Below are 13363 nucleotides of genomic sequence, written 5' to 3'. Positions count from 1 at the left end.
TGATGAAAACATAGAATTGTGTCCATAGAAACAACCTTTTTTGATAAAATATTTACCAAACTTACTATATGTAGCCCTTTAGAAATTATTTTTAACCAAATGATGTTAGGGCAGTATATTACATCAGGGAATGGGTGGATTTTAGAATGATGCACTCTGTGGTTCAAACCTGGCTGTCACTCACCAGCTGAGAGATTACTTCACCAGCATGCATCATTTAACTTTTTAGCCTCATCCTCCATTGCAACATACCAATAATACTGTGCATTTTATAGGACTCTTGTTAGGATTAAATAAGATTATGGTGAATGTAAGAATCTAATCCATCATAAGTATTCAATACATTTTTCCCACCCTACTCAGTTTGTTGAGCCTGGGAATCTCCGTTGTTGTTGGTTTGTTTTGTTTTCTTTTTTAAAGACAAGATCTCACTTAATATGGTTTGACTGTGTCCCCACCCAAATCTCATCTTGAATTCCCATGTGTTATGGGAGGAACCTGGTGGGAGGTAATTGAATCATGGGGGCAAGTCTTTCTCCTGTGCTGGTCTCATGATAGTAAGTCTCACAAGATCTCACGGTTTTAAAAAGAGGAGTTCCCATGCACGAGCTCTCTCTTTTTGCCTGCCACCATCCACATAAAATGTGACTTGCCCCTTTGACTTCCGCCATGACTGTGAGGCTTCCCCAGACACGTGGAACTGTCCCTAAGTCCAATTAAACCTCTTTCTTTTATAAATTGTTCAGTCTCAGGTGTGTCTTTATCAGCTGCGTGAAAACAGACTAATACACTAAACTGGTACCAGGACTGGGGTGCTGCCGAAAAGATACCCGAAAATGTGAAAGTAACTTTGGAATTGGATAATAAGCAGAGGCTGGAACAACTTGGAGTGCTCAGAAGAGGACAGGAAAATGTAGAAAAGTCTGGAACTCCCTAGAGACTTGTTGAATGGCTTTGACCAAAATGCTGATAATAATATGGATAATGAAATCCAGACTGAGGTAATCTCAGGTGGAGAAGAGGAACTTGCAAACTGGAGGAAAGATGCCTCTTGTCATGTTTTAGTGAAGGGACTGGTGGCATTTTGCCCCTGCCCTAGAGATTTACAGAACTCTGAACTTGAGAGAGATGATTTAGAGTATCGGTGGAAGAAATTTCTAAGCAGCAAAGCATTCAGGAGTGACCTGGATGCTGTTAAAGGCATTCAGTTTTGAAAGAGAAACAGAGCGTAAAAGTTCAGAAAATTTGCAGCCTGACAATGTGATAGGAAAGAAAATCTCATTTTCTGAGGAGAAATTCAAGCTGTCTGCAGATATCTGCGTAAGTAATGAGGAGTCAAATGTTAATCACCAAGAAAATGAGTAAAATGTCTCCAGAACATGTCAGAAACCTTTACGGCAACCACCGCCCCACTGCCATTACAGGCCCAGAGACCTAGGAGGGAAAAACAGTTCCATGGCCCAGGCCCAGGGTCCCTCTGCTGTGTACAGTCTGGGGACTTGGTGCCCTGCATCCCAGCCACTCCAGCCATGACTAAAAGGGGCCAAGCCAGGTATAGGCTAGGGCCATGCCTTCAGAGGGTGCAGGCCCCAAGCCTTGGCAACTTCCACGTGGTGTTGGGTCTGTGGGTACACATAAGTCAAGAATTGAGGGTTGGGAACCTCCACCCAGGTTTCAGAGGATGTATAGAAATGCCTTGATGTCCAGGCAGAAGTTTGCTGCGGGGCAGGGCACTCACAGAGAACCTCTGCTAGGGCAGTGTGAAAGGGAAATGTGGGGTGGGAGCCCCCACACAGAGTCCCCACTGGGGTGCTACCTAGTGGAACTGTGAGAAGAGGACCACTGTCCCCCAGACCCCGGAATGGTAGATCCACCAAAACCCTGCAGCGTGCACCTGGAAAAGCCACAGGCACTTGACATCAGCCCGTGAAAGCAGCCAGGAGGGAGGATGTACCCTGCAAAGCCACAGGGGCGGAGCTGCCCAAGACCATGGGAACCCACCTCTTGCATTGGTGTGACCTGGACACGGAATCAAAGGAGATCATTTTGGAGCTTTAAAATTTGACTGCCCTGCTGGATTTTGGACTTGCATGGCCCGTACTCCCTTTGTTTTGGCCAATTTCTCCCATTTGGAATGGCTGTGTTTACCTAGTATCCCCACTGTATCTAGAAAGTAACTAAACTGCTTTTGATTACAGGCTCATAGGTGGAAGGGACTTGCCTTGTTTTGGATGAGACTTTGGACTGTGAACTTCTGAGTTAATGCTGAAATGAGTTAAGACTTCGGGGACTGCTGGGAAGGCATGACTGGTTTTGAAACGTGAAGACGTGAGATTTGGGAGGGGCCAGAGGTGGAATAATATGGTTTGGCTGTGTCCCCACCCAAATCTCATCTTGATTGTCTTTATCAGCAGCAGGAAAACAGACTAATACACACTCTATCACCCAGGCTGGAGTACAGTGGTGCAATCATAGCTCAATATAACCTCAAATTCCTAAAGTCAAGCAATTCTCCCATCATAGTCTCCCAAGTAATATGACCATAGGCATGTACCACCATGTCATGCTAGACTTTTTAATTTTTTGACCATATGGAGTCTCGCTCTGTTGTCCACGCTGGTCTTAAACTACTGGACTCCAGAGATACTCCCAACTTGGCCTCCCAAAGTGCTGGGATTACAGGCATAAGTCACAGCACCTGGCGTCTATTGTATTTTTATATTTTTATCCTCAGCAATTAGCAACCGGGCTAGCACATTGCATATATTTGACAAGCATTTGCCAGATGAAATGGAACTAACAGAAACAAGTTTAAATAAAAGATATTAAGAAAACTGAACACACACACACACACACACACACTTTATATTTCTTTGCTCCTCTATCCTTAAATGTAGTTCCTATATTAGACATACTGCATTTAAAATAAAAACTCAGGTTACTTATCAAGAATGTACTGCTTTACATTGTTAAGAAAATCAGAAAATAAGCCACAGACTGGAGAAAATATCTATAAATCATATATCCAATAAAGCACTGTATTCAGAACATATAAAGAACTCTCAAAACTCAATAATAAAAAAAAAATTAAAAATGGGCAAAAGATTTGAATAGACATTTCTCCAAGAAGATAATAAGGATGACAAATAAGCACGTGAAAAATGCTCAACATCATTACTCATTGGGGAAGACACACCAAAAGCACAATGATACCAATTCACACCTATTAGAATGGCTAAAAAACAAAAACCTGACATCAAGTGCTGGTAAGAATGTGGAACAACTGAAACACTGCTTATATATTGTTGGTAGGAATGCAAAATGGCTGGGCCACTTTGGAAAGCAGCTTGGCAGTTTTTTTATGAAGTTAAACATGCATCCCACATACAAGCAGGCGGTCTCACTCCTGGGTATTTACTCCTTCAATATGAAACCTATTTTTCATACAAAATCCTGTATGAGACTATTTATAACTGCTTTATTTATAGTTGCCCCAAACTGAAAACAATCCAGATGTCCTTCAACTGGTGAATGGATAAACTATAGTACATTCATGTAAAGGAATACCACTCAACAATAAAAAAGGATGAACTACAAATTCACGGACACATTCATGGATGAACTGGAAATGCATTATGCTAAGTGAAAGAATCCAGATTCAAAAAGCTACATACTGAATGACTCCATTTATACGGCATTCTGGAAAAGGCAAAACTATAGGGACAGAAAATAGATCAGTGGTTTCCAGGGGCGCGGGTAGGAGGAGGATGGACTACCAAAGTATACAAGAGAATCTTTGGGGTGGTCACAAACTATGCATTTATTAAAACTCATATTAACTGTTGAGTAAAAAAGTGAATTTTGCTTGATCACCTTACTTATAAAAGAATAGATGCCCCTTAAGAAAAGATGGTGGCATTAAAAACAAACACAGAGAATGACTATCTTCTGAGATGGTTTATTTGCAACTGACATGAGAGACAGAGGACTGGATTAAATGGCCTCTTAAAATTCCTCTGGCCAGACACAATGGCTCACACCTATAATCCCAAGCACTCTGGGAGGCGGAAGTGGGCAGATGGCTTGGGCCCAGAAGTTTAAGACCAACCTGGGCAACATGACAAAACCTTGTCTCTACAAAAAAATACAAAAATTAGAAAGGCATGGTGGCATGCACCTGTGGTCCCAGCTACTTAGGAGGCTGAGATGGAGGAATCACTTGAGCCCAGGAGGTCAAGGCTGCACTGAGCCATGATCACCCCACTGCACTCAAGCCTGGGTGACAGTGAGACCTTGTCTCAAAAAAAAAAAAAAGGCCGGGCGCGGTGGCTCGAGCCTGTAATCCCAGCACTTTGGGAGGCCGAGACGGGCGGATCACGAGGTCAGGAGATCGAGACCATCCTGGCTAACACGGCGAAACCCCTTCTCTACTAAAAAATACAAAAAACTAGCCGGGCGAGGTGGCAGGCACCTGTAGTTCCAGCTACTCGGGAGGCTGAGGCAGGAGAATGGCGTAAACCCGGGAGGCGGAGCTTGCAGTGAGCTGAGATCCGGCCACGGCACTCCAGCCTGGGAGACAGAGCGAGACTCCGTCTCAAAAAAAAAAAAAAAATCCTTTCAATCTCATGGTCGTCTGAGTACAAAGCCCCCAAAGACTAGGAACCCCTGAGTTGCAGTTATTGTCAATATGACATTTCCCACATTTCCAGCAGGAAGACATACCTTAACAATGTCCTTTTCTTTCATCCATGATGGAAAAGAGATGCCCTGGCTGAATATCTGAAATAACACTGATCTGAGAGCATCATAGTTATCTCTCTTTACTTGTCGAACACATTTAATATGATGCCGCCAAAATAGCTCCTCATAAGCCTAACAGCATAAAAAGAGAAAGTTGTTTATTAATTCCATTGGACAAGAAAATAAAGAAAGTGAATTCACTGCATTATCAGTGAGGTGTTCCTGCCAACTAAAGCAGACAACAGAAACAATGATAAATTATGAATATGACTGCATGTACTTTTAAAGTGACTCTCATTTGTACAGATGTATTTTAGATGATAAATCCTGGAAGCAGAGCTGGGGAAGGTCACCTTGGGCAGATAATGGATGCGACCTAAGCACAGTGAAAAACTCTGTATACTTTTAGGACCACGCTAAATATTTATATGTACTCCCTCCACCCTTCTTTGCTTTTGCTAGTGGCAAGATTGCGCAGCACTGCTGGGGATATTTATGAAGATTGGTCCAAGGAAAATTCTAAAAATCCTCAAAATATTTTACATTAGGGTGCCTGATCTTTTCAAAGACAGTCTCCACTGCACATGCGGATGTTTAATAGGCCTGGCCAGGAGGGCGCTGAAAAGGCACAAGGCCTGAGTTTCCTGGAATTACAGACCTCATCAACCTGAGTCCTTGAGGGCACGAGCTCCAGGTAAAAGCCCAAAGCCAAGGTCTAGCAGCCATTTGGCTTTTGAGTTAGAGCCACAGTTGTTACTTGATTCACATTTTGATACTGATGGATCTCTGGATTTAGTAAAGCAGAAGGGAATGTTTGTTTCCTGATTTTGACAGACAAATTCTATTTCTCCCATACCCTCTAAAAACAGACACACCTTCCTCATCAGTTTGGTACGGGGTGTCTCTCCTTTCCATTCTCTTGCACAATAACTGAGTAAATCAACCTCTGCCTCCACACTGAGGTTCCCTGGACCAAATAAAAAATAAAAAGCTGTTAATTTTCCCTTTCTTCTCCCTTCTTGAACCCTCCCTGCACCTTAAAAATAAAGAAACATATGAATGAAAATAATTACTTTTGAATTTTCTCTGCAGATATCCAATCCACCTGAAAGATAAAGAGAACAATAATATCAGAATTCTGCTTTGAATAGTAAGGATATATTTGAAATTTAAGGATGATACAGTGACCTACCATTTCAGCTTGTGCCCTGAATATAAATGTAGCCTCCTGAAGTAGCAGACGGCAGCCACCAGAAATGAAACTGCCAACATCACAAAGCCTTTTGCCATTCTCCAGACAGTGTCTAAGGCTTGGCTTGTAGCTAAGGTCCAGGAGTGAACTTGGTCACTTCCTATGAAAATTACAAAAAAAAAAAAAAAAAAAAAAAAAAGGGCACATCACAATTACACAAGTTTGCTTTAAGAGAAAAAAAAATGCAGAGATTGCATAATTTTACCTGCAAAGTATCTATCACTGATTTTCGTAAATATTTTTTAAAGTATTTAAAAATTGAATCCAAAAATTAAAGAAATGCCTGATTCTCCCATAATCAGCATCATATATAAAAACATCTTTGTTCCACAAAATTAAGAAGAATAAACATAAAGAGTATGACGGGCTTCAGAATCTCTCAGACTTGAACTCAAAACCTGCCCCTACTACTTTATTTAGATGTGTGACTATGGCAACCTAACTCCTCTTTTGAATTTTCTCGGCTGTACAATGAGTGTGAAAACACTGACTCTGCTAGGGAAAGGAGAAACAAAATTTTTGAGCACTAGCACAATGGCTGCCACACACTTGGTTCTTGCTGAATGTCTGAACTGAATCCCATGCGCAATTACAGGGATTCAATTCGGACCCAAGTACACTGCAGGAGGTCAAACCAGGTGACATCTAGAGATGCCTCCAGAGACGCCTCTGTATTAGTCCATTCTCGTGCTGCTAATAAAGATGTACCCGAGACTGGGTAATTTATAAAGGAAAGAAGTTTAATTGACTCACAGTTCAGCACGGCTGAGGAGGTCTCAGGAAACTTACAAACATGGTGGAAGGGGAAGCAAACACATCCTTCTTCACATGGCAGCAGGAAGGAGAAGTGCCAAGCAAAAAGGGGGGAAAGCCCCTTATAAAACCCATCAGATCTCGTGAGAACTCACTATCATGAGAACAGCATGAGGGTAACCACTCCCATGATTCAATTACTTCCCACTGGGTCCCTCCCATGACACTTGGGGATTACAGGAACTATAATTCAAGATGAGATTTGGGGAGAAACACAGCCAAACCATATCAGCCTCCAATATCCACTTCTGCCCGTTTATATGTTTGAACCATTACAGGCCATAACATATGGCATTACTTAAGCAGCACAGAGCAAGTAACTCAGACAGCAGGCACATAGATACATAGATATCATTTCCAGAAAGCAGACCACTTAAAAGGAGTCATGAGATCTATTTAGCGATGCTGCATAAGATACACACCGTCATTCCTGATCTGACAAGAGAGAAAACAGACCTAGAGAGCTGAAACAGTGCACTTGTAATATTTTGCTACGTTCAGCAGATTCCTAATTATACTATGTTAGAGCATATAAAATGCTGAAGTACAAATGAGAAAGAGGACTTTGAATAATGACCAAACCTCTGGGGTTCACTACAAAATAATTTCCTCCACAGTACATAATTTAGTAAAATTCCAGTGCTTAACTATAGTAAAAGACTCATCAATGTAGAATCTAAAATTTTGGCATATTTTATCATCTGTATATTTGATGTGATATTTACACTTATAAAGAAATAATTTGCCAGCAAATAAAGAAAAAAAACACTAGCATAGCAAATTTTTTTTTTTTTTGAAATGTAGTTGCACTCTTCTTGCCCAGGCTGGAGTGCAGTGGTGCGATCTCGGCTCACCACAACCTCCGCCTCCTGGGTTCAAGTGATTCTCCTATCAGCCTCCGGGTAGCTAGGATTACAGGCATGCGCCACCATGCCCAGCTAATTTTGTATTTTTAGTAGAGACAGAGTTTCTCCATGTTGGTCAGGCTGGTCTCCAGCTCCTGACTGCAGGCGATCCGCCCACCTCAGCCTCCCAAAGTGTTGGGATTATAGGCGTGAGCCACCGCGCCCAGCCAACACTAGCAAATTTTTTTTTTTTTTGAGACGGAGTCTTGCTCTGTTGCCCAGGCTGGAGTGCAGTGGCGCGATCTCAGTTCAGCTCACTGCAAGCTCTGCCTCCCGGGTTCACACCATTCTCCTGCCTCAGCCTCCTGAGTAGCTGGGACTACAGGCATCTGCCACCACGCCTGACTAATTTTTTTTGTATTTTCAGTAGAGACAGGGTTTCACTGTTAGCCAGGATGGTCTCAATCTCCTGACCTAGTGATCCACCCGCCTCAGCCTTCCAAAGCACTGGAATTACAGGCGTGAGCCACCACACCCGGCCAACACTAGCAAATTTTAAAGACATATTAACAATTACTTAAAAGGATATTTTCAAAAATAAGTGCTTATCTTTTCAGAACAGTTAATTAGCTATTCAAATCATTATATATTTATTCCCACCTAGACATTTAGTAAAACGTTTTATGAAAGCTTAAAAATGTAATGCTATATTGCCTTTACATCTGTGATTTAGATTTTTATTAATTTAACTTGATTTTTCAACTTTAAAAATTGTGACACATGCAAATATTTTTAGTGACGCTTTAAATTCATGGAAGAACTAGAATTTTACCCACGTGATACATACTTTCTTTTATTGTAGGTACAAACATTTTTTGGAAAAACGGACTATAATATGATTTTAGTTTTTTTCTCATTATAAAAGGTGGACATCTTTTCATATCAGTACACATAAATCCACATTATTCTTTTTAATGATGAATAATATTTCAGTATAAACTGTCCTACATGTAAGCACTGCTTTTTTTTGAGACAAGGTCTTGTGCTGTTGCCCAGGATGGAGCATGGAGCACAGTGGCATGATCACAGCTCACTGCAACCTCAAACTCTTAGATTCAAGCCATCCTTCTGCCTCAGCCTAACACTGCCTTATTGATAAACACTTGGATCATTCCCCATTTCTCACTTTTACAAACAATGCTGCAGCAAATATGCTTTTCTAACAGTCCTTGTGGTAGTTTTTTTAAAAGGATAATTTCAAGAAAATAAAATTCTAGGTCACAGGGTGTGCACATTTTCAATTTTGATAGACACTGCCACAGACTCTCATCACATATATGAGAGCACCTATTTCCCTACACCCCAGTACTGGTGTGATTTCTCACTTTAGGCTCCATTTATGAGGAAAGTTCTCCTGAACGTAATGGCTGTTCACATCTCCTCTTCTCTGAAGGCCTTCTGAAAGCATCTGCCTATTTCCCACAGCGTGGTGCTCACTTGTGGGTGGACGTGAAGGGCTTGCAGTCACTGAAGTGGGGATGGCTGCTGCCCGCTCCAGGGACACACGCTCTCATCTGTCGCAGGCTCCATCTAACCTGCGGCAGTTGCAACCCAGGAACCTACTACTTGGCAGTTACCAACCAGCCCCTGTGGAATTTGAGGTGAGACCCTGAAGCTGGGCCATCTCTCCTGAGCACAGGGCCTCTCCTGCAGCTCCCAGCCCTCCATGGGGACCCGCTACAGACCGAGGCTCTCCCCACTCACTCATACTCTTCCTAGCACATGCCCTTATCCTCAAATCTCAACCCCACCTACAATCCAAGAGATTGTGATATGATCAACCTGTCAGGAAAAAAAAAACCTAGAACACACACCTGCACTCCTGGTCTCCCTCTACCCAATGTGTCCACACTGTTTTGTCAAGTAACTCCAGCCAAGAAGGGCCACGGAGCCTATTCATGGAGGTGCTGGTGTGGGTACCAGAGAACCATCTGGAGGTGGATGGGAGGGTACTCTGCAAGACTTGTAAGTCACATGGAAGCAGGCCATGGCCATACAGCCATGTGTAGGATCCATACGAGCTGTTCACTGATAACATTAGAAGTGGGGCTTCTGCATCAAAGGATAAGAAATACAGTGTTTTAGTAGGAAAGAGTATGACTTCACCAACAGCTACAATTGCTACAATTTAAGCTTTTATTATGTGCCAGCCCCTATGTTAAGTGTTTTACAGGAATTAATAATTAATACATTTACTCCTGTGACCATGCCATGGAGCAGGCAGTAAGAAGGCTCTAGAGTCTAACAACATGGTCCCCATGCTGGCCCTGCACAGGGCAAGTGATTTCTCCTCCCTAAGCCTCAGTTTCTGAATCTACGAATGAAGACAGCACATAGCAGAGCCTGGTGCACAGTGAGTGCTCAGTGCATAGTCACTCTTACTATCATCACCGCATCACAACACAGGAGGCACAGCAGGATCCACCTCCCAGGGCTGCTGTGAGACTGAAAGGAAATGTTGGGAAAGCACTTTGCACAATACCTGACACACATCATAAGTACCCAATAAACACGAATTCTTGTTTTTATTGTTATTACTCCAGTAACCCTTATTTTGCAGAGAAAACTTTGAGGGGGAAAAGATTAAATAATTGCCCAATGGGACTCAGCCAGTAAGTAGAAGAGCCAGAATTCAAAAACAGGAGCAATGTGATATGCTACGGTATGCATGTGTCTTCAATGAGTCCCACATGTTGGTTTTATGTGTTGGAAACTTAATCACAAAATTCATATGATGATTGGAGGTGGGGCCTTTGGGAAGTAATTAGGATTAGATAAGGCCATCAGCATGGGGCCCCCATGACAGAACTGGTGGCTGACCTGCGTGCTAATACCTTCTCATCATACTACAATGCAGCCCTCCACCGTATTACAATGCCGCAAGAAGGCCCTCACCAGATCTGGTGCCTGCCAAGCTCTTGGACTCCCCAGCCCGCAGAACTGCAGGAGATAAACTTATTTTCCTTATAAATCACCCAGTCTGTGGTTTTCTGTTATAACAACAGAAAACGAACAAAGACATGATGCCAGAAGTTGCCTCCTTTACCACTTGGCTGTCCTGCCTCTGAATTAGGGATCCGAGGAAATCTTCAAATTAATGTTGCTATAGCAAGTAAATTAAGACTCTTTAAAATGAAAATTTAAAAAAATTTCTCCTTCCTGGGCTAATAACTGAATTACAACTAAAAAATGATACAGAGGAAAACACCGTAATGAGACATCTTGCAAAATAGTGTCATAATGACAGTTCTGATGACCTCCAGCATCAAATCTCATTTCCTCAAATACAACTGAGATAAAATTGTGGACATGAGAAGGTTCACAGGGGTCCCCATTCCACCACCCTGCCAAGGAGAATTCTGCAGTCCCTGGCCCAGCTTTCTTGCCTCTTCCCCGGAGAGGGATGCCTGTAGAAGGCTTGGTGATTGGGACTCAGAGAAACAGGAAGGGAGAAAAGGTTTCACCTCCACAAATTCAGTCATTCTACATTAAAAAAAGAGAACAAAAAGGAGTGTGTTGGGAGAGGAGCAAGTTTTGGCAAAAAGAATCTCCAGAAAGTCCACAAGGGGACTTCTAGGACAGTAGGAGCCTCAGGTCCACAGTGAAGTGTCACAAGTCCACAAGGAAGTTGCAAGGGGAAGTGGAAAAGGGCAGTGTTGCCAGAAATTGTGGATTTGATCCTCTTTAATGCCTGTGAAGAGATACAAAAACATGAAATTTCTTTTCAACGTTTTTGAACTGAACCACTTGGGTGGTGGCTGAAATGAGACCATATATACAGCACAACGCATATCTGTTACATTGCAAAGTGTATTACATCTCCCTAGCCATCAGCATTAATGTCTCATACATCTCCCTAGTCATTAGCATTAATGCATGCTGGGACCCCGACCCACACAAGCAGAAGTAATGCTTCAGCAGTGAACATGTCCTAGAGGAATTACCTCAGGACCTCCTGAAATCAACAACGCGAACATCAGAAACTAAAATCTGATCTGTAATTACTCAGACTATATGTGGCAGATGAGACTGTTGGTCAGAACCACCAAAAAAAAAAAAAGGCACCGTTTTTGGTGGTAAAATTCTACTTAGGTTTTTTTTTTTTTTCCATTCTCTACAATATACCAAAGCTGAAGTAATTCAAACATTAAAACAGGAAACCAAATACACACACACATACCCCAAAACCCTGAAAACAAAACTAAAAGACACTGAAAAGCCGGAAACCGAGTGATCGTGCAAACGGCAGTTCTACCCCAGGAGCCTGAGGCTCCTACTGTCCTGGACATCACAGTCTCTCTATCTCATGGAAACTCAGCAGCGTCTGGTTTGCCTCAAACTTCCAGAATCTGTACTATCTCTACTTCCTCACGGGCCAGCTGCATAGTCCTCAACCTCGTCTACTTCCTCTCCTGATCTTATTCATGGTATATACAATATCAGTACCTCCACGCTTTTTCTCTACACAGACTCTGTCTCCGGCATCTAGCCCACTGACTCTCTCCTGAAGCAGAGGTGGTCTTTCAAGGGCTACTGAGCAGGCCAGGGAGCGGGACATCAACTCTGAGCTAGGAGGACATAAAGGCAATTGAATTTAGATGTCTGAGGTAGCAGAGGAAGTGAAGAAATATACATACAGTGAAATCACCTGGCTAAAATAACTTAAGGTAGAAGTACTACATTTAATAAACACAACAGGTATTTCCATCTGCTTCAATGTCCTATTATGGTTAGTTAGCAGACGATGGAAGAGAGAGTGGTCAAGAGAGGCTGATGGAATAGGAAGGAACTCAAGGGAGGGGTGAGAAAGGACACTGTCTGTGGCAAGAGAGGTAGGAAGATGGGGGTGGGGGAGCAAGCAGAGGACACAGACACTTCTGAGGTGCCGGGAAAACGTCACACTTTTCTGAGCTGTGCCATGGAATCCTGCTCCCTTTGAAAAGGTGAGTATGGCTTTTGGGTCATTTGTAATCAAGGGCAGGAAGTGCTGCACAGAGGAATAAAGTAAAGCCAATGGAACAGGCAGACAGGGATGGGCTGGGAAGGCCTGCCCCTCCCTTCCCCAGACCCCTCACCAATTCCTCACACTTGTTACCCCCTGGGCTGGATGCCAGGCAGGGAGGCAGTGAAAGGCAAGACACACCCCCTGCCCACAGGGAGCCCCTGGCCTGGGGACACAGTGTCCTCCTGTCAGCTGGTCGGGTGAGCACCTCCATTCCCCAGGAGGTCACTTCTCTGAGAGGCTTTTAGTTTATCGTTAGGCCTCAATGTGACTGCAGGGAAAGGCTGGGAGCCTTCAGTGTGGGAACTGATTGTCTAATTCTGAGAAACTCAGAATAAAGCAAAATATTGTACATTAGTCTAAACAAATAAATTAAGCATTACACAAACAGAAGGAAAAACACACAGAACAAATCCTGTTAGGGCATCAAGCTTTCTAAATAATTTGGAGCACATGGAGATTCAAGAGATTTCTAGAAGTTAGCACAGCAGTGTGAAAGAGTGAGTTTAAACTGTCTCGGTTCTTGCAAAATCATAGATTAGTTGGTTGTTCTTATACCAGTTATGGGGGAAATATTAAGAAAAAAAACACCCTCTTAATAAATTCTTGAAATAGTAAACTCAAAGGACCTTCTGAACTTTTGTATTTCAG

The 13363-nt window shown here is 42.7% G+C and overlaps 1 protein-coding gene across 1 annotated transcript in view; it reads right to left on the bottom strand.

The window, feature by feature from the left end:
• Positions 1-13363, bottom strand: part of OTULINL (OTU deubiquitinase with linear linkage specificity like) — a 31369-nt gene that overhangs the window by 5575 nt on the left and 12431 nt on the right. Inside the window, exons 2-5 of the mRNA XM_023218271.2 lie at positions 5933-6092; positions 5814-5845; positions 5616-5707; positions 4723-4872 (exon numbers count right to left, since the gene is read on the bottom strand). Of these exons, the coding sequence (XP_023074039.1) occupies positions 4723-4872; positions 5616-5707; positions 5814-5845; positions 5933-6092 (434 nt within the window). The remainder of the gene's footprint in view (positions 1-4722; positions 4873-5615; positions 5708-5813; positions 5846-5932; positions 6093-13363) is intronic.

This window comes from Piliocolobus tephrosceles, chromosome 4 (genome assembly GCF_002776525.5).
Source record: "Piliocolobus tephrosceles isolate RC106 chromosome 4, ASM277652v3, whole genome shotgun sequence".
NCBI lineage: Eukaryota > Metazoa > Chordata > Mammalia > Primates > Cercopithecidae > Piliocolobus > Piliocolobus tephrosceles.
This window is presented reverse-complemented; position numbering and strand designations above follow the sequence as displayed.